Source organism: Micromys minutus, assembly GCF_963924665.1.
Source record: "Micromys minutus genome assembly, chromosome: 14".
Taxonomy (NCBI): Eukaryota; Metazoa; Chordata; class Mammalia; order Rodentia; family Muridae; genus Micromys; species Micromys minutus.
In genome coordinates this window covers 5,835,252-5,862,277 of record NC_137983.1, presented here as the reverse complement: position 1 = coordinate 5,862,277, position 27,026 = coordinate 5,835,252, and the positions used below count along the sequence as shown (strand labels likewise).

Below are 27,026 nucleotides of genomic sequence, written 5' to 3'. Positions count from 1 at the left end.
CATTCATGCAAATACTTAACAAATACCATCAAGAAGAAAGAGATTAAAATGCCAAAAAAAAAAACTAAGAAGGAAACAAGAAAAAACATCAACTTCTACAACCTTCCCCATCATTCCACACACCAACTTCTGTTCAGCTCTCTCTCCTCTACATTTATACCTTCTTATACTTATACACATAAACAGATATTCTTCATCAGGCATACTCCAAGCGCGAGCACGCACGCGCACACACATGCACACACACACACATACACACACACACACATAAAGGTCATGGAAAATTTTGACTTCACTGCAGATATAACTGAGTCATTGTAGAGAAGAATTCAAGCAGCATCTATTTTACCCCTTTTAAAGGACAGGCTGGCTTTTCTGTGAGGAATGTATTGTAGGAGCCCAAACTGTAAGCAAGGAAACTGAAATTGGTAGCAAGATAATGAAAGAGGTTCCTAGTTTATTTTGTCTGTTTTGGTTGAAATGTAGACTAGGCTATGTTAACACACATATAGAAATAAAGAAAGCTTAAATGGAAAATAAAATTTGAGAGTACACACATGATTTTCAACATAACAAGAGAAAGGTTAGTCAATGACTGTTCACTTAAAAAATAAAATAGCAATGCTCACAAACAGATGCAAACTCATGGACTAAAAAGGCAGGGAAATTATTGAGGAAAAAGTGACCCTTTGAGACCTCTCCAATCGACTGGTACAGGCAATGCCGGCTTAGAAACATCATTGAAGAAAGAGTTAGGCCCTGTCCTTGTACAAAGAAAATAATGAACAAGAAGCATACTGAGATTAAATCACAGATGCCTGCATTATTTAGAGACTTAATCAGAAATGTTTCTGCAGTCATCAAAATAGCCGATCTCGAGACTACAAGATCACAGCACTACCTAAGGCTGCCATTATGATTTAAAGGAGCACTGTTCTTAATACAGGCTCTGTAGAGCAAAATGTGGCTAACAGTCACTATTCAGAGACATGTGAATCTCTTAGATACACCTCAGGCAACATTTTTGGGTAGCCAATTGATTTTTAATAAAAGTATCAATGAGGGAGCAAACCTCTTGATGCTGTAGACACACATTTAGAGAGAATGGACATCAGTGCTATTTCACATCACATATAAAATTAATTTGTACTGGGTTCTTTTCTTTCACCTAAACATGAAAGCTAAGACAATGCTTCTAGAAGGATGAATAGTAAAATATCTCAGTGACAGAGGAATATATTACATTTTATAGCCTAAGAATGACAAATACTGTACATTCACCATCCATTATTTTCTTCACCAAAAATAATGCTATAAAATGCATACACCAAAGGCTTGAAATATTTCAGCGTATTTCTGACTATTTTTTATTGCCAAGCCAGAGGAGAGCTGTCATTTAAAAAGAATATTTATAATGTAGGTGAGCCAAATGCACCTTGTTTTCAAGGGTCATCCTCCCAAGTCTCTGCTGCTCTATCGTCTGGTCCAGGAAATTTAGATATTTTTTTTTCCAAAATGGGATAAAAATAAAATAAAACAAAAACTAATACATTAAAATTTGATAAAATGTAACAATCAAAATAGGCAAAACACCAAAAATATTTAAAAAACAGAAGCACATGAGCCCAGGAGGAGGAATAATAATCAGAGACCCACTCATTCACACACATGGAACTCCATAAAATCACTAAACTGGAAGCCTATGTTACAAATTTATTTATACAGAGGACCTGGTGCAGATATGTGTAGGCCCTGTGGATGTTGTCTTATCTGTTGTTGCAGTAAATATTTAAAAAAGAATTGCTATGTCTCTTTATTGGCCCCAAGATCTCACTTCGCAGACAATTCTTCTAGTATGGAGCCAGCGCACAGATTCTGTTGCTGGGTCTAATTCACCCTCCACCCTGATCTCAGTCTGCCCACACAATTACTTCTATCCCAGGGGAAAAATTACTGCCCTGCCCAGCACAAATATGACTCTAAGGCCAAACAGCTTTCATAAAGGTTTATATATCAAACTCTCAATCTACAAACCCTCTACACAATAAGGTTACATCAAATAGACAAAGATCTAAACTGCCCTTCTATATGAGATATAAGTCCTCTAAAATCCTTAAAATTTTCATAGCTGCCTAACTCCAAATAAATCTACCTGGATCCAATTCATTCTTTTCGATGTCCATCTTGGTCCTTTATCTCTTGGTCCTTTCCTCTGTCCTACGCTGCTCTCCCTATAGCTCTCCCCTGACCCTCTCTCTCCACCTCCCTCCCCTTGCCCAATCACTGGCTCTCACATTTATTTAGCAAATTAAAATGGGAAGGTTCTGATGAAGTCCTGAGTACATGATTAGACAGCACTTCTTGGGGGAGTGGAATTAGCATCAAAGTACAAACTGTTGTAGGACAATCCATAGTCTGTGAGTTCATATATGGTTTCAATATGTTGATAAAGAGTGTCTTGTTTTCTTAGTGTCTTTAATTCCTTCTGCCTCTTACACTCTTTCCACCTCTTTTTCTGTAGGTCTCCTTGAGCTCTACAGTGAAGAATTTGATGGGGACATGCCATTTAGGGATGAATGCTCCAAGGTCTTTTATTTTGTATAATGTCTGGCGGTAGATTTGCTACTTTCTGTGACAGAAGAAAGCATCTCTGGTGGTGGCTGAGAAAGAGACTGGTCTAGGAGTATGGCAGTCATTGGATTAGTACTTTTTAAAGCAGTTGTATTCGGTTTTACTTTAGGTCCTTAGATTATGTAGTCTCAGGATCTTGGTCATCCAGTGTCTAGTGTGAATTCTATCTTGTAAGTTGGGAGTTAAGACAAATCATTCATTTGCTGATTATGCCCACAAGCTTTGTGCTACCACTGTCCTAGCATATCTTGCAGGCAAGACACCATTTTATATCAAAGGGTTTGTGACTTGGTTGGTGTTTGGGTAGCTCTTTTGATAGACTTCAGAGTACATTACTGTACCAAAAAAGCAGTAACAAAGTGATGAAGACTCTGTATAAAAAAACATCTTAACTTCTCTATGTTCAACAAATTTTTAGCAATGGGACCTTGCCATCATTTTTTGGAGATCACACTTTAGTGTTGAAAACAGCCTAGGTGGTTTGGGAATTTCCATGAAATGGTAAACAAGAAATAGCCAGCAATGTCTTTGTCTCCCCCATTATTTGTCAATTTCATTTAGAAAGCTTTCATGTATTTGTATATTTTAGGAAGTTTGACTGTAATAGGTTTCCATATCATTCCTCTAATGACCTTTAATTTTAATTGTCTCTATGCTTCCTGAAATTTTCAAAATTTGGTACTAATTAAGGCATAATTTGACATAAATGTATACTGTATTAATAAAGCAATTTCTTTTGTCATGCCTGATTAATTACTATCTATTATTAGCTTAGCATATTTTTTCTTTGTTTTTTATAGCCTCAGCTAGCAGCAGTATTTTTTTTAATTAGAACTTGAAAAGTTCTAGTTCATTTTTTCTTTTTATTTAACTAGTAAATTAGTGAAAAATGTTTTATAACTACATAAAAGCTTGTTTAATTAAAAAAAAAATCAGTCCATTGCAGAAAAACAGCATATTGCCTCATCTCTATCAAACCCTTCTCCCTTTTCAGCCTCTTTCTTTCAATCTTACCATGATCCCCAAATATTTAACCTTACTTCTATGCTAATTAACCACGAATTTTATAACTCTATCCTTAAGTTTAATTGTGTTTCACTAGAATAATTCAAAGATCTAGCTGAGTATGTCTGCACAAAACTTTACTGACATCTCATGTTCCATTTGCTGAACAGAAAACCAGTTGGAAGTTGTCTTAATAATCCAAATGAGATTCTCAGGGTGATGGGACTCTGGAATATGACCTCTCATCCCTGAATATTTGAATAGTTTACAATACATTCTTGTGGAGATGACATTGTTTTCAAGCAAAAAGTGATTGTTTATCTCCATAACCTCTGTGGCATTATTGTACTTCCAGAGAAATCAGTTGTTCATATCGTGAAACTATCTGAACACATCCACCTAAGAAAACTGATGAAATGTTTGTTAGCTTTTGATAGCAACATTTATGTGTGTAACAAATTGCAGAGATTTGAAATAACAATCACCATGTGCTTGTAAGTGGGGAAACCAAGCCAGAATAAACCCAGCAATTATGATTTGTTCTTGTCTGCCTGGAGTTGGAGAGTAGGAACTAAAGCACCCTTGGTGGAAGAGGCCACATGCATCTATGGCTGGAGCAAATGTCAGGGTGTGTATGACATGTGCTTTTTTTCATATGGATTTGAGTCTATTTCTGGAGGCACAGCAGAAACTGTTCTTTGAAAGATTAAAATATCCTAAGCCATGTATATAAAGTTTAGAAAATGTTTGATCATCCTAGGAATTTAATAACTATGTTTGCATGTATATACCATGTTTTTTATAAAGGTGTGTGAAGCAGGCCTAAATATCACAGTCATGTCATAATATCATCAGTAGATCATGGTCTACAATGAGAATAAATTCCAATCGTCTCCTCAAAGCCACATTTCCCATTGAGTATTTTCTTAATATAGCCCATGCTAGCCACATAGTCACATGTTAGCAATAGTCACAGAGTTTTTTATATATAAATTGTGTTGATTTAACTTTAAAATATGATTTATTGATGCTACCAAAAGATGGGCACTTTGATAGTGAGTGGCACAAAGGCTTGTATTGGTAGAATACATAATAAAGTGAGCTGACTTTGTGGCTTAATAGAAAATTCTCAGTCCGTAGGATGTGCTTTTGTTGATGTCTTTATGGGACTTTTTCAATATTTGGCGAGAATAGCTGAAAAGACAGAGTGCACACAAAGATACACACGTTGTACTTCATTCGTAGACATTTGAAGACTTGTGAGATTTACTCAGTTTGTTACTCAAAATCATACACCGAGTCTCAGTTTGAATGCCTTACATAAAATTAAACAATGAATTGTGATCTTTTGAAAGCATTTTAATGGTTTGATTCTTACTATTCATATTCATCTTTCACTACTAGAGCCACTCCTATGATATGACTACACTTTACTTCCGATAAATCAAATAAGCAGTGCAGACTTTAATATTCTGGGAAGACTTTTGACTCAGTAGTTTACTTCATTAATATTCCTATAAATTTTCTTTTTTCAGTTTCTCAAGTGCCTTGATGTACTTCTTTGCTAAATTAACCAGTAGGTCTAGTGTGAATAATGGTTCATTCCTTAACAATTTTTCAACATTACAAATCCTGATATTAGTCATTCCAACAAACTGTGAAGCATTTTTTGGCTCTTAACTTTGACTTACTTGTAAACTAGGAATCCTAGACTCCCATGTTAGTAATAATGTCTTATATAGAAATGCATAATAATAATAAGCATATAATTTTCATATATGAAAATATAGATACCAAGTACATATCCTTTCTGTGACTGATATTTTCAATTGGTATCAGAGACATATATAAATATTTAGCACGCACACCAAATACGTTTTTGTTAAAGAGTTTGTGACTTTCTGAAAGTCAATTAAGTCCTCAAGACTAATATTTTTACCTTGTCTACTTAAACCGTGCAGTTTTTTAGTGGGTATAGGATACAATAGCCTGAGCAAGATCCACATATGACCATAAACAAGAGAGTTGGTAACAAGCACAGGCTTGACCTAGATATAATGCAATGTGTGTATTTATATCCTAATGAGAACATTTGTTCTTACCTCTGTTAGACCTTTCACAACACCCAAGCTGTGCCTGACCACAGAAACCATTGCTTCATTACAGCAGTATTTCAAATGTGATCGTGAAAAGGTGTCACAGAAAAATGCAAAGAAAAATTACCCAGTGATACATAAAAAATATTATTTTTGTCACATTGATTGCTTTACGTAGTTCCACCTTAACCTTTCTCTGATCTACAATACAAATTCAGCAACTCTAGCCTGGCTGTCCCTCTTTCCTTATCCCTGTCTCCTTCATCATATCATTGAGTAACTGTGTCAGTGACTGTAAAAGAGATACATTTCATACCCCTCTTCATATCTTAATAAATTTTTAGTCCATTTTATTTTGCATTATATAAAATGTTCTTTCTAACATGACAACAGAGACAAGCCAAGACAAAACCTTGGAAGCTTGACAAGATCCAGAGTCCACTCAGTGAGAAACTTCAGGGCATACCTTTAATAGAATATCTAGGTTGGGTTAGTTTGGGGTTGTACCTATCTTGATTAGGCTGATTCGGGTGATAAGATTAACCCTAAGAGGCAATATCATTCCCTGGGCTTAGACTGCAAAACAGGAGAAAGGGAAAGGAGTCCTAGCATCCATGTCCTTTACCCTCCTGATGTGAATGTAGTTTGTCCATCTGCCTCAGAGTCCTGCTACCATGGCTGGCCTGCTGTGATAGGCAGCACCCTGGAACTGTGACCCTAGTCAACACTGCCGACCTTGACATGCTTTTGTAAGAGCACTTGCCACACAGTTGTTCAGCAGAAGTTCAGGAATTTAATTTCCCAACCCTCTCTAATCCCCCCAACCCTGCCATATCTCCTCCAGCTCCTCTCCCTCCCTATCTCTACCTCCCATGATTATTTTGTGTGCCCTTCTAAGTAGGACTAAACTTCAACCGAATGCCAGAGCAGTGGTGCTGGAGAGGGTGGGTAGGATTCTCATAGAAGTAAATGGGAGGAGGTATGGGATAGGGGTTTGCAGGGGGGAAAACGGGAAGCACATAACATTTGAAATTTAAATTGGTTCTCATATGGGGAAGATTCTCATAGAAGTAAATGGGAGGAGGTATGGGATAGGGGTTTGCAGGGGGGAAAACGGAAAGCACATAACATTTGAAATTTAAATAAATGAAATAACTAATTCAAAAAGTGGAGAGGCATGTAGAAAAATAGAGTAGTTCTCTTCTGTGTTGTCTATACCTGAATTGAATTTAAACAAAAACAAGAAAAATTGAAAAGTGGATTGGCTTAAACAATGTAGATTTTTCAAATAAAGAGTACCCTACAAATCACTAAATGACAATAGTAATTTATAATAAATAGACAATTCAAATACAATATAGATATTTATTAAGCAATTGACTAATTATTGTTTCTGAATCATTACTTTTCTTATTTATATTATTGTAAATGAACCACATCAAAATCTTGTCTAGCCAGGAAACTGACCATTAAAGAGTGTGAAGCACTAGATTTTGGATCTATGACTTTATAACAACACCAAATTCAAAATTCCTATACCATGATTAATGTTTAAATATTTAAGAATCTTACACCTTGTATTTCTTTAATCTCAGAGAAGTTCACTAACTTGAAAGATGTGAAATACCACTATTCTTTTCATTAGCCTGCTTTATTTTCTAGTAAGAAACAGATGATTTTGAGATTTTGGTGTACATTGAGTCTTGTACAATAACATAAAAATGTTTACAACGTGTCACATAAACTTGACCTAAAACATGAAATGACCCATAGATAGAGTTTTTACAATATAGATTTATAACATCTTATAATTCAAAATAGTTACAGCCTCAGTGTTTTTTTTATTCTTTGGTTTCTTTTAATTCATTATTACTACTATTAATGTTATTATTTGCATGAGTACGTTATGTACCTATATGTGTAATGTCGGTACAGGAAAAATAGAACATACATGGTAAACACATGATAACTTTATGGAGACAGTTCTCACCTTCCACATTTACATGGATTACTACGATTGAGTTCATGTCACTGGACCTGAGAAACACGTGCCTTTATCTTATCACTAGCTCTAGAGTTTTATTCACAAACATGTAGAATGTCTATAGTAGGAAAACAACTTTTAAATGGAATCTCCGATTCCAGCATGTTCCTATATCTCTTGGTTGGTCTAGTAGACACTATCAGCAGGATTTTTCGACAATAACAACATATATGGACTTTGTGTTTTTATTCAATGGTGAAAGTTGAAGGTCAAAAAAAGCAAATGCTAATGGCCTAGAGGCAGATTTTATACCTGTTTGGGAATTGCATCCCCACCAGGTCAGGGTTTGATTTCAGCCTTGTAGATGTGCAGCACTGAGTCTGCCCCAGCATCTGATCAAGCCAATGGGGTGCTTTCTTACTGGAATTTAGCGTGATCAATATCACAGAGCATCTCTGCAACAGATTCATGTAAAAGCAGCCTGCTGCTTGTTCTGAATCACTCAAAAGCTAAGTTTAAGGTTTCACAAATCCGTTTTCATAGACTCAGACTGTGCCTGGAGGGATAAACAAATACATAAATGTCATCAGTGTCCCCGGTGTAAACTCAGAACTACACTACCATTCTCACTTTTGTTTGTTTGTTAACTTCTATGCTGTTATTTAAAGCTTCAGACAAAAGCCATGTCATCTTTTGGTCCCGGGTGTTGAGATTCACATTTTAAGATGTTCCCTGACTTTTCTTAGAGGATTCCGAGAAGGGGGAAGCAGACTGGGACAAAGGCTGTGCCATTTCTACAGGACTTAGGAGGTGAGATAAACAAAGTAGTATGTTCAGAACGAGGGCAGAGTAAGAGGCCAGGTAGGCAGGTGTGGAGCCATTGATGGAATAGCCCAGATTTAAATTCAAGAGCAAAGAGAAAATGACTTTCTCGACCATCAGCTTCTGTATGAAGACAATAGGAAGTCACTCAACAATAAGAAAATGCCCATCACTTTGGTCAAAGTGTGATATTTTTAATGTAGTTAATAACCAAGATCCTTGTCAATATTTTAGAAGTTAGTATAAAGCCACTTCTGGAACAAAAACAGAACAAAACAAACAGAAAAAACACTGGGGGACAAAAAGCCTGAATTACCTTGGAAGTAAATATCCCAGCCATTTGCTAGGAGCCAGGTATGCCATTATAAGCAACATGCCATGGAGATATTTGTATATTCATGCTAATGGCTTGACAGTTCACAAGGGCAGGGCATGCAAACTGCCTAGATGTTCATCAACTTATGAGCTGGAGAGAAAGCCTGGTTCATATATACTATGGAAATTTTATTCATGTTTAAAGAAAACTGAAAATTAGATGTTTGCGGGAAAACAGATTCAACTGGAGATAATATTAAGCAATGAGACACAGATAGAATTAAGTGTGTATTTGTATGTGTGTGTATGTCAGAGATAAACAAAAAATAGAGAAGGGAGAAAGAGAGGGGGTAAGAGAGAAAAGAAGGCGAGAAAAGGAATGTAGAAATAAAGCAGTAGGTTGAGGAAGCAGACTTCCTGAGGAGGGGGCAACAGAACAGACATGATGTGAACATAGATGAGGCAAGAGAGTTGCTTGGAGATAAAAGAGAGACAAGCAGGATATGGAGCAGGATAAACTAGTGAGAGAAGCAGGGAAGGGACCAGATGAGAACACACGGCAATGACGCGAACTAGAGAATACTGCAATGACCATCGTTACTTACAGGATAACTCAAAAAATTCATTAATTATTTTATTCAATGGAGAAATTCAGTAGAAATTTCAACAAATAATATTAAGAGTGAATGAAATCGAGGTACCTATTTTCTTACCTTGAGTAAAGCAGAAAAAGCAATATATGATGGTTTAAATTTTTGGAAAACTCTTGAGAAAAGAATGTCACTGGTGTGACCTAAAAGGCCCCAAAGTAAGCCTAGATATACGGGCAGCTTTTTACTTGTTATTACTGACATTTTAAGGTCCTGCCTCCACTGACTTCACAGTTATACAAATGTTAAATCCCATAGAAGTTACCTTTTTAAGTGGACTATCAAAGGGTATGAAAAATACTTGATGGTAAATTGTCCAGTCACATTTATTGCCTTTCATCAACAATCCATGACCAATGAGAGACACAAACACAATAGTCAAGAAGTAACCAGTGGCTTGATTGCTAGTGTGGGTTGGTACCCAAGGGGGCTCCACTTTCTCTGAGAAGTGGATGAGGAATGGTGGAGGGGATTGTGATGGGGGACTGAGATCAGGGCGTAAAGTGGACCTTAGGCTCATCTACGAAGGCCGGCTCAGCAGGTCAGTGTGACTTATGGATGCCCGGTTGGTGAGCAATTCTGGAGCATGGGCAGGTGCTCTTCAGTCTTAGGCTGTACAGGGAGACTACGTGTGAACCTGGAAGGGACCCAGCAAGTTTCTTCCTCCCTGTCTTCTTCGCAGTCCTTGCCTGCCTGAACGACTGGGACTTAGAAGTAGAAGCCACACAGGCCTCCTTCACCATCAAAATACTTTTTTCCAGTGTTTTATCACACGCAGAAAATAGGAAACAAAAGCATCTTGGAATCCATGTTTTTCAAGTTCCCTGTGATTGGTAAACTATGTAATTATAGAGATTTATATAAAACCTCCTGACACTCCAGTTACTTTCAAATGCAAAATATAAAACACTGAGATCAAATTTACTGTCATCAGAACATCTAAGCAGCACTACATGCCTCAATATGTATATATAAAGTACATTTAACATTATGGCCGTACTAAACAATTTTAACATTTTTCACAAAGGAAAAATGGACACTCTTATTTTATTCCAGTATCTTTCAGTGTATTTGTAAGGGAAGACTAAAAAACAAAAATTCAATTTTCTTTATTTTATACACCCTTTTCCACATTCACAGTTTCATGGCCCCTGTCAAATAGAATATTACGAAAGGGCATGTATTTCACGCATGTAGAAAAAGTATCCTTCAAAGGTACTGTATTTAAATTTAAATTATTTAAACCTTCTCTGCTTCACCAAACACCTGCATTACTTAGAAAGGCAAGAGTGAACCATGGTTTATTCTCCATGGAAAAGTAAAGGGTTTTTGCAAAGTTTGAATAAAATATCAGTTTGACACATCTTGATTCTTGATATATACAAACTCTTCTGGCAGACTTTTGGAATTATTTATTTCTCTCCAAAAGACCAAAAACATCTTTATTCAAAATTTTCAGCTTTGTCTATAATCTTTCTTCCCAATAGTTGTCTCAGTCATATTTTTTAAGAATTTATTAAAGTTATAAAACCATTATTTATTTGCCTTTCGATAAAACCCCCACCCCTCTAATGGCTACTTCTTGTATTTAACTAACTGAACTATTTTGCCTAAATAAAATGTGTCTGTAGACTCTGCGATTCATTATTAAAGAACTGTTTTATTTTAGACTATACTTGACCTTTTCCAAAAAGGCCAAAAAGCAATCTGTCTTAATTTAGAGCAGTTGAGAATTCTAGAAAATAATTGAAAATCAAATATTAAATATTCTCATTCATCTACCCTTTCTTCCTATTTTTATATCTTAGTATTGTAAATCTCTTATACTGACTAGATCAAAATTCACATGTTGTCACTGAGGACATTCATACTGGATTCAGACATCTTCTATGTTTACCCAATGTCTTGTTATAATAGCCTGTTGGGATACAGTGCATTGGTGATGTCTTCTGAAACTCTACTTAGCTTTCACAGAGTTGTCAGACTTTTTGTCCATGACCTTAACCATTTGAGAATTACTGGTCAGGTGCCTTACAAAGTTGCCCCATCTTAAGGTTTCTTTACTTTATTTTTCTAATAACTAGATTGAAGTTACAGAGAGGAAGGACAGATGATGTTGTCAGCACACTGTAACTCAGCTTACCATTCTTGCTTCCCTGGTGAGGGGACAGTATGTTTTAGCAACTCTGTTTTTCTCACCTGCCCTTTTATCACCCGACAGTTCTCTCATTCTATAAGGATGTTGCTAGGAGCAGCATGCAGTGACGTGATCATTCTATAAGGATGTTGCTAGGAGCAGCATGCAGTGACATGATCATTCTGTAAGGATGTTGCTAGGAGCAGCATGCAGTGACGTGATCATTCTGTAAGGATGTTGCTAGGAGCAGCATGCAGTGACGTGATCATTCTATAAGGACATTGCTAGGAGCAGCATGCAGTGATGTGATCATTCTATAAGGATGTTGCTAGGAGCAGCATGCAGTGACGTGATCATTCTGTAAGGATGTTGCTAGGAGCAGCATGCAGTGACGTGATCATTCTATAAGGATGTTGCTAGGAGCAGCATGCAGTGACGTGATCATTCTGTAAGGATGTTGCTAGGAGCAGCATGCAGTGACGTGATCATTCTATAAGGATGTTGCTAGGAGCAGCATGCAGTGACGTGATCATTCTGTAAGGATGTTGCTAGGAGCAGCATGCAGTGATGTGATCATTCTATAAGGATGTTGCTAGGAGCAGCATGAAGTGACGTGATCATTCTATAAGGATGTTGCTAGGAGCAGCATGCAGTGACGTGAAGCATCATGTTCTCTTCTGGCCTTTAGAATGGATTTTATGCAAAAAGTGTTTGTTTATCATCTTCCCTTGATTGTCCTTTATTGTGTAGCATAACTGGGTAGGCTCCTGGATATCCATCTTTGGCTATGATTTATAATACGAATCTAATCCGTTCTGTTTAATTTCTGGCCAGGAGCAGCAATTTTTTTGTTGCTCTATCCTCTTAGATTCACAATGCCTAAATTGTTTTCTTTTGTTTTGTTTTTCAACACATCCTTACCATCAAGCTTAACCTGTATTTCTCCTGCCCACCTGCCTCTAGAAAGCAACCATATATTGATCCAAAAAGTTGTGTCCTTTTATTGCAAAGTCATATGGTGTCTCTGATTTGTCAACAATAACAAAAAAATATGTGTGTATACTAACCTATGTTTTATGTATATTTGTGAATATCTCCACATAAAATCAAATGTTTTTGTGATGTGCTAAAAGCAATTTTATAGGGCAGTTTCTAATTCAGATCTATTACTACACAGTATATTCCTTTTCTGCTTGGATTTAGAACCTGTAATCTTCCTCTCTAACATCGGAAGTATGGTTCACACTATTAAATATTTACTGGAATTCTCAGTTCTGTATCCATTAAAAATTGTATTAATGTCACTGACCCACAACTCCATAGGGAACAACTGTGTGAGTCTGAGCACTATTTTTGTATCCTTTTCCTCTAAACTTATGGGTTCAGCTCACTTCTAAATCAGACTTAAATCAGACATTTTTCCTCACCTTCTTTAATGAGCCTTTTTTCTGTACAATTATAATATTATCAGCTTATAGTGCTTTGCCTGCTTTTTTCCTTAGGATCACCACCTTCCTAAATGTGTTAATCTGTATACATGAGAGTTATAATTTTGAGCTGTGAGATTCTAGCAATTTTCTTTTTTTTAAGTTTTTATTTTTATTTTTTTTACAGATTTTAAACATTTTTTGCTTAAAATTATACATTTTTGTTAGTACTTTTTTCAGATTTTAACATAATTTTTACATAAAACTATATGAATATATTTTTTAGTCAGTACTTGATTTTTTTCAAGGTTTGATAGTATGCCTTGAAAACTTAATAGTTACAATGAGCATAAAGTACCTGTAAAACAAAATGTAACATGGAAATAGTTAAAGTTTTCTTGTTTTGTAAATATTTGTTTTGTTTTGTTTTGTTTTCTTTATTTCTTGGACTTCATACAGTCTGTGAGTTGTTTCTGGGGGAGTGCAAGCCTCTGGGGTTAGCATCCCACTATCAGTGACTGCATATTATGTCTGTTCTTTTGTGACTGGGTTATCTCACTCAGGATGATATTCTCTAGATGCAGCCATTTTCTTAAGAATTTGGTTAAGTCATTGTTTCTGGTGGCTGAGTAGTATTCCATTGTGTATATGTACCACAATTTTTGTATTCATTCATCTTCTAAAGGACATCTGGGTTCCTTCCAGCTTCTGGCTATTATAAATAGAGCTGCTATGAACATTGTGGTGCATATATCTTTGTTGTGTATTAAAGTGTCTCTGGGGTATATGCCCAGAAGTGGAATAGCTGGGTCTTCAGGTAGTACTATATCCAATTTTCTGAGGTATCGCCAGACAGATTTCCAGAGTGGTTGTATTAGCTTGCAACCCGACCAACAGTGGAGAAGGGTTCCTCTTTCTCCACAGCCTCGCCAGCATCTGCTGTCATCTGAGTTTTGGATCTTGGCCAATCTGACTGGTGTAACGATTTTCATCATGTAGAATATATCATTTAATCACACAATGTCATGCAGAACAGTTTTACTGCCTGACCACTGACCGTGTCAAGGCATTACATTGAATTGAAACAGAGGTTCTGGGCTCTTTAACATAGCAATCTACATTTAATATACACACGTGTCTCTTCATGGCTAATTCATTTTTGTTTATATAGGAACATGTTGTTATTCGAATCAACTGCCAACTGTTCATTCATTCACCTACTAGTGGACATTGTCACTGCTTTGGATTTTGGTGATGTTTGGGAATGGTCATCTCCTGGTATCTGTGTGCAGATCTTCATGTAATATAAATCAAAAGTATAAACAGCTATGAAGTCAATGGCTGGATCTGATGTTTAATTGATCTTTGTAAAAGAGTTTGAAATATGCAGGCTTTTGCTTGCACACAAACTTCTACTCGTGGAGCCTGTGAATACTCACTAGGTCCAGGCTCAGGGCATCAAAGCTGATGACCCGAGTTCCATCCCAGACCCCAGAATTTAGAAGAGAAGTGCTTTTAGCCTCTTTTCATATGAGGTACACATGTCCCCTTCCAGCTACATGTTCTAAACACATGAATGGCAGAAAATATATTTCAAAAATGAAAAGGTATCCCTGTTTCTTGTATCCAGTATTAGCACCAGAATAAACCATTTTAAGAACCAGCGGTGTTAGTTGGTATACACTGGTATCTGATTGTAGCTTAGCTGGCAGGAATATCACGACTTCTTTTTTGAAATATCTGTTTATGTCACTTGCATCTTTAAAATTTTCTTATTGTTAAGGTCTATATGTTATATGGTCTATATGTTTTAAAGTATCAGTCTAGGTTTCAAATATATTTTACAAAAATATTTGTCGAGTTTTTAGCTTGCCTTTTTACTATTTCACAAGTCTTGCATAATTTTAATAGGCTCAAACATAGCAACTCTTTTGATTTCAGATATCATGAACTTTAATGTTCCAGACAATAAAAAGCCATACAGAGATATCCTCATTTTTTTCTGTTTTCTTATATAAGTTTGATAGTCTTTCTATCTATGATCTATTTCATCATTTACTTCTATAATCTATTTGAAATAAATTTTATTTTTAAAAATGTAAGCCTTAAGCTTTACCTTTAGAGTGTTTTGTTTTGTTTTGTGAATATGTGAAGCTCTATTGGTTCAGATCCATTTTGAAAAACCATGTTATTTTTCTGCTGGATTTCTTTTGCTCCTTGGTCAAAGATGCGCTGAGCTTTTATCGACCCTTCATCATGTTCCACTATTTAATATGTCTATTAGTCTATTATTTTTCTAATATGCTGACTTGTAATAAATAGAAACTTTTTTATGTTTTACCATGAGAAATTGTGCATCCTGTAAGTTTATTAATGTTTGATACTGGGTTGGCTTGCTGAAAATTTTGTTCTTCTGCATAAATTTTAAGAATACATTTGTCAACAAATACACAATTCCTTAACTGTATTTGTATTGGAATTGCATTGAATCTGTTTCACAAATTGGAAAGACCTGACATATTATGAACACCTAAGTCTTTCTTACATGAAAGCACATTTTTCTTGCTATTGTTTAGAGAGTTTTTTGGTTGGTTGGTTGGTTGGCTGGCTGGTTGGTTGGTTGGTTGGTTGGCTGCCTGGCTGGTTGGTTGGCTGGCTGGCTGGCTGGCTGGCTGGCTGGCTGGCTGGCTGGCTGGTTAGTTGGTTGGTTGGTTGGTTAGTTGGTTGGTTGGTTGGTTGGTTGGTTGGTTGGCTGGCTGGTTGGTTGGCTGGCTGGTTGGTTGGTTGGTTGGTTGGCTGCCTGGCTGGTTGGTTGGCTGGCTGGCTGGTTGGCTGGCTGGCTGGCTGGTTAGTTGGTTGGTTGGTTGGTTGGTTGGTTGGTTGGTTGGTTGGTTGGCTGGCTGGTTGGTTGGCTGGTTGGTTGGTTGGCTGGCTGGCTGGCTGGTTGGTTGGTTGGTTGGTTGGTTGGCTGGCTTGTTGGTTGGCTGGTTTGGACTTTGTTTTATTTCATGAGTTTTACAGTTTCCATGTGAGTCTTACAAACATTTTGTTAGATTAGCATCTATATATTTTGCAGCTAATAAATGTGGTATGACTTTTTCAGTTTCAGTTGTTCACTGGTGGTATATACAGGAATATAGTAAAGCAATGGACTTGTGGACTGCAGACATGCTCTTTGCATTTCTTCAATTCTATCTCCTGTGTTCTCCATCTAGTCACATACATGTTAAGTATGTGGAAACTCTCTTTCAGTTCTGTGTTGCTATTTTCTTCTCCATTTGTTCTTTTTATTAAATGTATATTTTCATGTTTTCAAATTAAAATATGATTACCTTACTTTCCCATTTCTTTCTCCTTACCATGGCCTCTTTTTCTCTGTCATTGTTTTATATGTGTGTGTGTGTATATATATATATATATATGCATAAATATGTAAATAGAGTCTGCTAAGATAGTCCATGTAGTATATGATTTCAAGGTTGACCACATAGATTGGATAATCAATTAGGTGGCCTGGGGGATATTTGAAAATAAATCTATTCACATTCGTAGATGAGATCTATGTCTAATTCTCAAGTGTAAGGAGGAGGGACACTCCCCATCACAGATATGGAGTGAAAATAGGAAAGTCTTAGATAAGCTGCAACTGTACTTTACTGAGAAAAACACAAAATGGACAAGTTTAAAGAAGAAAACAACTGATATGAGGAGATGAAAAGAGCTTCAGGCAGCTGTATGTTTCTAACAAAACAGGACTCTGGTTTATGTTTAAACTGCATTAGACTGGGATGGGGGAAGGCTATAGTCCAGGTTGCAAAGGTCGACCACACATAAGTGTTTAACTCAAACAGTGTTGTTATCACACAGTGCCATGTGAACAGATGGTAGCAGGCAGGCATGGTGCCATCCAGAGTTGAGTAGTGCCTTGTGTAGGGGCAGAACATTCTAGAATAATGATGATTTTAGTTTCCATGTAATCAAAGTTCTCTTGTTTCCTTAAAGCATCACGTCAGGTCTACTTTCCCTTACACTGAATACTATGTTAAATGTTCTTCTTTAAAATTGGTAGAGTATTTCTCATTCTCCTTGGGTATCTTTTTTCATGCTCTAATAGAGGCTAGGTATACTTGTATATTCTGCTCCTTATGCTAAGCCCAGGTATCTTCCTTATATTTCTGTATCATGATCCTAAAAACAGGCTCTGCATAGAGAGAGTGCTCAGTAAATGTTTTGTAAATTAAAAATAAATTATTCTCTATAAGATACACACAATTGCCTTGCCTTTTTCTTTTCTTAATTTTAATTTGTTGTCTATTTAATCCACTGAGAATGTGCTATTCTCCCATTTATTAAATTAAATATCTGCTTGAAGTGGCATATTAAAAATTAAACTTAGTTAAATCCCAATTTCCTGAGATCATTATATACGTTGTTCACTGCTGCCTCTCATATTAACTTGGTTCAATGGTTAAATCGTAATTAACATGAATGCTTAATGGTCGCTTTCCCATTCTGGTAAATCAGTAATGACGCTTACAGTTTAAAGTGCTTTAGGGTTAATTATGAATGTGGACGACTTGCCTTCTCTCCATACTGGCAGTACATTCTTCTACCTAAGGACTTGCTGCGTGCTCCAGAGCAGCATATGTGGAGTGGGCGACTGCAGATGCTTATAATGGATCTCTTACCTCTCAATACGCTCAATCCACCTACATTATGTCTAGAATCTCCAATGTTAATGTTGAAAAACTGGCTTTAACTGTGACACAATATCTGAACATTTTGAAACAGCAGTAAAGATCATTTTGTTGGGTGAATTTATCACAGTTCTTCACTGACAAAGACTCATTCTTCTTCCGTCAATATTTTCTGGCTCTTACGTGCTTCTCTTAATGTCCTATATGGATGAAATTCCACCAGAACGTATTGCTTTGATTCTGAGGTGGACAGCAAACTCAGATTCCTATCTTACAGAATAAACCATGAGTCAACACTTAGTTCCTGTGATGTAGGAATAAAACAACAGATTTTTTTGCCCTTGTTTTATTGGTTATTTTATTTATTTACATGGCAAGTGTTATCCCCTTTCCTCTAGACCCCTCCCCAAAACCCCTTCTCTTTCCCCTCACCCTGCTTCTATGAGGGTGCTCCCTCACCCACTCCCACCTCACCATCCTGGCATTCTCCTACACTGGGGCACCTAACCTTCACAGGATCAAGGCCGTATTCTCCCCTTGATGCCAGATGAGGCCATCATTCTTAACCACCACAGGCTTCTTTCTAATCATGTGCACTCTTCCTTATCAAAATCAACCTCATAGAAGCAAGAGGAAAGGAATCAGAGAGGGGGATCCGGGAAAGGGGATAAAGTTTGAGATGTAAATACATAAAATACCTAATGAGAAAGACGCTTCCCAAGGCCACAGCATTCCTGTCCTTCACCATTGCACAGATTTAAAATTTGTTTTAAATGACTCTGTCAAACGTAAGTTGTAATAAGCTTTTTCGTCGACTGTCATTTGACCTATGGCATTTTCTGCTTGCTCATGTCAGTACAGAGCCCATGAAAATTAAATGGTTATCAATACACTTTGTAGAAAAAGTAGGTACTTCTGGTTTTGAATTATGTTTTCTAACCATCCTAAAATTAGGAAAGCTGTTGTTACCTGTAGCAGAAAAAGAAAATATAAAGGATCTGTTGCTGCCACATGTTTTGGAGGTGCAGCCAAATTGTCAACAACTTTTCTCATGCCTGTTGATAGCAGGTCAGAATATATAATTTTTATAATCCTATTTTAGGGAAGACCTCTAAGTCTAGTATGCATGGATGGTGACTTTAAGAAACCCCCCCAAACTACAAACTTAAAGGTCTGACTGTAAAATTTTCTTAGGTAGATTTTGGGAAAATCCAACTCAAATAAAAGATGAATGTATTTTTTTATGAACTAGTCTTTGCATCTGCCACTGTTTACAGTATGAGTAGAAGGCTAATAAATATTTTACAATAAATGTGGACTGAGTAAGGGGTTATAGCATCAATGATGCCCAAAAACACAACAAAATAAATTTTCAACTAAGTTATCACGATCTGGGTGCAAAATAAGAACTCTGGTGTTCTTAAAAACACACTGTAGAAAGGAAAGAAATGATATCACAAATCACACTATTAAACTTTCTATTAGGTAAGGATTCTGTTTCATCATGAGATCACTAAAATGATATTAATCCATGGATTTATATTTAAACCTAACAATAAAAAGTATAAAAACTTTAAAAGTTGGAAATTTATTTTTTCTCTTACAACTTTATTTAAAAACAATAAGGGATACATATACAGATATTTAAAGGCATTTTGGCATAACACTCTATGAATAGTTTTGTCAGTACTTAATTCTTTAAGAGGTTTGATAGCATGCATTGAAATCCCACTAGTTACCATAAGCATAAAGTACTTGTAGGACAGAACGTAACACAAACACAGTTTTCTTGGTGAGTATAGATTAACCATAATGATCTGTAAATCTGTGATTATTGTTTTTATGAACAAATCACAGATAAGGGAAACATTCTCCACTGCTCCATAAACTGTCGCAGATGTCATTGCTCTCTACTTTTGAAGAAAGATACTCATTTCATTGCACTTCAAGAAATGCAACCAAACACTGCCAAGTGCCTGGGGCAGAGCAAACTGGAATGTGGGATGTTTACTCTCTAAAGAGAGCAAACTGTGGGATGCACATATTTCTTATTAAGTCAATCAGTTTCTTCCAAAACCTCAAGCAATGTGTTAAAGCAGACAGAATCAATGATGTGCTCTTAGTCATACCATTTCTGTCCAGTCTCCCTCAGCCTTCCCTTCCTGTTCCACAAAAGACTCAGCCGTATAAGACCACAGGCTCCCTAAGGATTCTATTTCCTAGCATACCTTCAACTTAATTTTATGAAAAACATTATTAAATTTCTGTTGGCATTGTTTGTATCCATTTAGTTGAGCATTTTGTCACAGAAGTAACAACTCATCCATCCACACCTAAGCTTTCTTTGTGTTACTTTCTTGGAGCTTGGAAATGCACTGTTTTGAATCCTTAAATGTTATAAACCACCAGATTGCTAATTGCTTTGGATGCTGTGAAAAATAATTACTCCACATTATTTTTGATATTTAATTGACAGTGCAATGCATTTAACGAAAGACCCGCAATAAACTATTTCTAATTACTGAGGGTAGTGGAGTAGAAAAGTAGGTTGTAAAACTTTACAAGGGAAACAATGTCTCTCCATTATGTTCAGAGTCCTTACTGATATGACTTCTGGAGACAGAAAATTCCATCAAATTTCCAGAGAGCTCTGGAAAGCTAGGAAGAGTTTGGGGGCATTTCTATTCACAAGGAAATAGAAAGTTATTTTAGAATTATTGTTTTTAATACATTGAACTTTTGATAAAAATCAGCTACTAAGTTTACTATATTTTAAATTAAATTTTCCTTCTCTTGTTAGACTTTTAATAGAAATGTAGTGATGTCACTAAGATGATGACAAGTCTGTCACTGGCCTTTGCTTCATGAGTGCTGCTTCTGTAAGATGTTTAACTGAAACCTGTGCAAATTTTATTTGTTATTGGCATATGCCATATAGATCACAACATTGTTTCCATTAATAATGGACTATATGTTTATGTGGGAGTATTTGTATGTATGTGTGTGTGAGGGGGGGGGGGGTTGAGAGAGAATGTGTGTGTCTGTGGTTTTATAAGAAGACAAAGAAGACAAATGAGATGATATGGTTGGGTTCTTCCTATTGCCTAATGACAATATTGATATTGTAACATCGGATGTAAGCATATTCCATATATGTATGTATGTGTGTAACTATATGTATATACATCATTACCATATATATGTTATATTAACATATGATATGAGTTTATGACAAATCTATTATACTCCCACCCCTTTAAACAAGCAACACATATAATTATGTACAATTTGTGATGCAGAATAAGGAATTGTTAGTGGCTATCATAATTATAATTGTAGATATCCTTACTTTAGAAAACATATACATAAGTATATATAGAACTTATTATGAAAAGTACATATTTATACATACATAACATATATGTATGTTTAACATCTGTTGGCATTTTCTCAGAAATGCTATGTCATGTTATAATGGAGCAGTCTCAGATATCTCTTGTTTAACTGTCTCTTGATTCTGTCAAGAGCAAATGTCCAGTGACTGTCCAGTGCAATCTGTGATAGTCTTACTGTAAGAATTCTTTCTAGGCTCCATCCCACAGTTACCTCACAACAGCCAGGTATGCCTGACTCCAAATAAAAGAGGCTGTTTGCCACCTCCTCACTCACTTCTCTTCCTTGTCTGTCCCTTCTATCACCACTGGGCTGTCTCAGCATGGGCCCACAGAGGCACCTTCTTCCACCTGACCATGCAACACCTATAATGAACATATTCTGGCTCTTCCTTCTTTTCTTCCTTCCTTCCTCCTCCCTCCCTCCTTCCCTCCCTCCCTCCCTGCCTCCCTCCCTCCCTCCCTCCCTCCCTCCCTTCTTTCTTTCTTTTTTTCTTTCTTTCTTTCTTTCTTTCTTCCTTTCTTTCTTGCTTTCTAAAACAGTATTTACAAGAATGAAGTTCTCTCTTCACTCACTGTTCTAAAAGTATCCCTGCTGTCAAGTTTTGCATGATTGTATATATTATCCTAAGAATCTGAGTCCTTTTCCACTCCCAGGTAAAAATACGTTTTATGAACACTAGAAAGAAAGAAAAGCTTAAGATCTGATGTAGGAAACTCCTTTTGTTTGGAAGAGTTTATTACCAGTGTGTGGTTTGCAAAGATGCACATTTTACACTGTGAAGTAGCTCTGGGATAAGATTATTAATAACTGGTAATCCTTATTTTTTTTCTTCATGATTTCTAGTTGACATAAAACCCCTCCATCAGTATTTCATTAAAATTGGGGGATTAAAACATTTCAATTATGTGTATTTTCCACAGCATAACTATGAGAAATGATGTGTTTCAGGGGTTGTAAATTATTTTCAGAATTTCAGGAATTGAAAGGTGAAAAGAGGAAGGAGAAAATGTTGGGCTGGTGTGAAGCAATAGCCCGCAACCCCCACAGAATCCCCAACACTACACGGACACCAGAGACCCCAGCGGATGTGGCAGATGCCTCGCAAGCCTCCACACTGGTGAGTGGAAAGTTATTTTACCTCAAAGTAGCTAGCGCAGAAATGGAATGCTCAGACAATGAAGGGAGGGGGACTTGTTAAGTGAGCATTCTTGTTTACAATAACCTTTACCTTTACTGTGCATTCTTCTAATAGATTCACTTTCATTCACAAATAATCTTGTTATTTATATAAACCAAAAACATCTCATCAGTTAAATTTAATCACATTAAGCCTCTTGTTCTTTTCCTTTGTGTTAGTCTGGCTCACTGTAGTTATTATAGTGACTTGAGACAAATACTTGTTGAGTTCTTTACCATAATTAAATGCAATTATTGTAAGAAGACATGCATGTTAAATATAAATTAAGCAGATGTAAGCAGAGAATGAAATCAGACTCCGTGTTATATATTTTCTTAATATATGTCAATAATAATAATTTTCTGTCAAAACTGTTTGAATAATCAATAATTAACTCTATAAAACTTTGTTTTGAATGTAAGTCTAAATGCTTGCTTTTCCCTAGCCAGCATTTTTTAGTGAGTAGAAAAAAGATAATTTATTTTTAAATAGGAAATTTTTTAAAAAATATTCTTTGGTCAGAATTTAGCTATACTATTCTTTCTTTTAATTTAAAGAATGAAAATTTCTATCTGATCTTACTTAAATCATTAGCTCCATGTGCTTAATTGATTAGTTTACCATTTTTTAAGATTGAGAGCACTTTTATTACACTATCTTGTTAATGACAGAGAACTAAATATAACTGAAAATTATTAGACAAGTTTCTTTTTATTTTGGAATTATTTGAATTTTTAAATTAGTTTACTATATAAGTCTGTTTGAGGTGCTATAAAAAATGTCAGAAAATTGTAACTTATAAACAGCAGAAATTAATTTCTCTCAGTTTTGAGGTTTTTGAAGACCAAAAGATGCTGTCATCTTTAAATTTGTTGAGGGCTTATTTTTTGATTTATAAAATTTATGGTGGAAGATGGAAACAAGCTCACTCAGGCCTCACCAGTGGAGCACTGATCCCAAGGACCGATCCCAGTGATGACCATGACAAATGTAGCACCTGCTTCATGACCTGTTAACCCAAGGGAGGCTCTTCCTCCTGGTTCCGTTACTCTGGGCTTAGAGATTTGGAAAGAATTCCAACATACAGATAACAACATTGACATAGAAATGGTGATCCTGAATAAATATTAGTGAATGTTGTTCAGAAGAGGCATCCTAAGCATAGGAAGAGGTTATTAGACCTGTGATGGGATTCCTTTTCTGTATATTGTTGGAAGCAGGGTGAGGTTGTGAAGAGATAAGACATTAAGAATCCTGTTAAATCAACCCTGTAAAACTATCACGACTGTCTCTTATCGCTCTCAGGTTTTTATCATCTTTATTTTTTATTGTTTTATTTCATACATAAATATAATGTGTTTGGACCAAATTCACTTTACTGGTTGACACCAATTAATCACACTGCATACATAATCTATACATAAAGATGAATTTTTTTTCTTGTATCAGAGCATAAAAACTTCTGAATTAAATGTTTTCTGTATTTATATTGGAAACTCATAAGTCAAACCCTTAGAATATCTTGAGCAAACCCTTGCTGTCCTTGTGTCTCAGTGGCTACATATCATATATATATTATATATACATAATATATATATGAATATGTATATATATTAGCTTAGTCATGTTAACTGACTTCTGTATCTGGTTACCAAGAAAAGAGTTACAAGTGTCTGGATCTTCTAGTTATGAATAGTATACTTAGTTACTAATCAAACCTAGGAGTTAAAGATATATCAAACAGTAGCCTCCAAACATTTTATCAACAAATCACTTTGGTATTATATAAAAATAAAGTATTTTTCTTACTCTCAGAGCATGCCATATCTTGGGTTGTTCTGGTTTTATGTTGCCAAAGAAGTGATTGAATGGGATGGGTTCCACCTGTCTTGGATGCTGCCTTATAATGCACAGAGCCTTCTTCGTCACCAACTACAATGAGGAGACTGAATTGCCATGCGTGGTTCCTATTATGGAGCAGCTCTGAAGGAAGGGACATTTGTTCATTTGTCAGACCTTAATGTCAGACCCAACTAAACTATGACAAAAGGTGCTATTTCTTCTTACGTGGCTAGAAAAGGAGATGGAGTTACTGAGTACTCAGTTCATCTCTGCCATGGCCCATCTCTCTGGTCAACAATTATTTGCACTGGGTTTCGTTTTGTCACAGGAGATGAAGGCTGCTGTCTAGTAACAGCTTGGGATTCTTTGAGTGTCAGTGCACACATAACGTTCATTGCCTTTGATGATTGATTGTTCTCATTATTTGATTAGAGCAATGCTGACCATGATCAAATTATTTGCACTTCACGAGTCACTACATTTCATCACCAACATGTAAGACAAGAATGATTTTCCATTTCAAAGAGATCATGGGGCCAAGAGAAATATTAAGTATTTTAAGGCTTGTATTTCTGGAATCAAGCCTTTGTTTTTCTACTATCATTCACTGAAATCATATGAGTTTTGATCTGTTTGCTTTCCAGTAGCCTCTATGCTTAGAAAAAGTTCATTCTTAAGAATTTTTAATATTTCTTCTAGGTTTCACTTTTATTGAAGTGTCTTAAACAGACAGAAGGATTAATCCTAATACAATCATTGCCCAGAAATACTTATTTAGCTAGAAATTTTACTGGGCTCTGGGCTGTCAATCATATGATATTTGCTTTGACTCACTGTATTTGAAATTTTTATTATACCTTTATTGTTTGAGTTATTGAGTGCCACGCTGTTTAACTCAGTCAGTGTAGTGCCTGCCATATGACATTAGGGAGAAATGACTTTTATATTATTATTATTATCATCATAATTATTATTATTATCATTATCATTATTATTATTAAGCTTGGAAATATTCTAAATTCATCTGTATGCATATTTCTCTTATATTGGTCAGTTAATTCTTGAGCTGATAGTTCTTCTGTAACATATAACCAGTGAGAATTATCATATAGTATAAGGTTTTACTTTCCAATAAATATGTATTAGATGTCTAAGATACATTTTTCACCTGTGTTGGGTGGTTTTAGGTCAACTTGAAACAAGCCAAAGTTATCTGAGAGGTGGAAAACTGAATTAAGAAAATATTCTATCAGACTGGATTGTAGGCAAACCTGTAACACATTTTCTTAGTGATTTTTGGAGGAAGGGACAGCCCCTTTTGGGTGGTGCCATTTCTGGACAGGTGGTTCTGGGTTCTATAAAATCAGGCTGAGCAAGTCAGGAGGAGCACTTCAGTAAGCAGCACCCCTCCCATGGCTTCTGAATCAGTTTCTGCCTCTAGGCTCCTGCCGTTTGAGTTCCTGTCCTGACTTCTTTTGATGGTGAACAGGAATATGAAAATGTAAGCAAAATAAACAATTTCCTCTATATCTTGCTTTTTTGTTCATGATATTTCATCATAGCAGTAGAACACTAAGACACCAGAAGTTTTGTCAAAACATCCTGTAATTAGGTTGGTTTGTACCTTAGAGATCAGTGTCTTTATCATCTATTGACTAGTCATTAACTTTTGGGTATATATTACATAATATATATTTGACTACTGATGCCAGCATCTGTGTAATATAAATGCTAAACAATAACTATGTCTGCAATTTTACCTGAAAAATAATACCAAAGTAATTGACCCTGATATTAAAGTACTGACAGTGTCTGATGTATATTAACCCAGCAACTACAAGAAGTAGAATTCACTAACATGGAAAATGAAAAAGGAGGGACACAGAGTAGAATTAGCAAAGATGGAGAAAATAGTCTCAGATATGTCTTTCCAAACCTCTCTAGGGTAGATCAGGCTCCTTTAAGAAGGAATACAGAAGGGTCTTACAGATCTAGTACCAAAGTATTAGAAGGTGATGCATTTCTCTACCTTTATATATTAATACAAGAATGGAATATGCTGGAAAATAATGGTAGTTCAGGGAATGTGAAACAATTTTAGAAACTGGAACTCCTTCCATTTGCTAATTTAAGCACTGATCAGTAACACCAGTAGAAATGATAGGTATGAAGGAATGAGTTTGTTCTCACTTGAAGTTCTAGACATCATTAGCAGTAGCCATGGAGAACCTTCCATAAATGTTTGTGATAAAGACAATCTGAAGGCATTCTTTCTACCTTAATGTCTTGAGTTACATTTTATAATGAATTCAGAACTGAGCAGTATTTGTTTAGTAATCCACATGGAGAGGTAAGGATAGGAACTTCAATAAACTCAAAATCCCAGTGTTTTCTTCTACTCATTGCTCAGGCTGATGTAGTTAATTTGACTCAGCTCTACGACCGCCACCACCACCATCACCACCACCACCACCACCACTACCAGAATCAACACCAACATCATTACATCGGGCTTTTGTTATACTATCGCCACATGGAACATATACTATTTCATTTCCTGAAGAAGAATCAGAGCATTTGGGTTGAGGATAAAGATGTATAAGTAGGTATGAAAATTATGTAAATTGCTTCTATCTTGATATTCTGATTTTGTCTGGAATTCAATGGCATTAACAAATGCATTTAAGGATAAGCTTGCAGGCATAGCCTTCCCATACTTCCTAGGTAGGAAAGGTCAATGTATTTCATCAGTGTGTATCATCAATGTATTTCTTCCTGGGGAGGTGGCCTTTTTGACCTATTATGTATAATTAAGATTTTGCTATATGTTCTCTTCTATCATACAGA

The 27,026-nt window shown here is 36.0% G+C and overlaps 1 protein-coding gene across 8 annotated transcripts in view; it reads left to right on the top strand.

Moving 5' to 3' along the window:
- Positions 1-27,026, top strand: part of MARCHF1 (membrane associated ring-CH-type finger 1) — a gene marked incomplete at its 5' end in the record, with an annotated part of 479,472 nt that overhangs the window by 122,938 nt on the left and 329,508 nt on the right. For 3 of the 8 annotated variants that reach the window (XM_080929122.1, XM_080929118.1, XM_080929117.1), the window contains one exon: positions 22,167-22,277. The exons of 4 other annotated variants lie outside the window; for them this stretch is intronic. In XM_080929122.1, the coding sequence (XP_080785248.1) occupies positions 22,167-22,277 (111 nt within the window). Of the gene's footprint in view, positions 1-22,136; positions 22,278-27,026 lie in introns of those variants that run through there. One more of the 8 variants, XM_080929121.1, reaches the window with a different exon arrangement.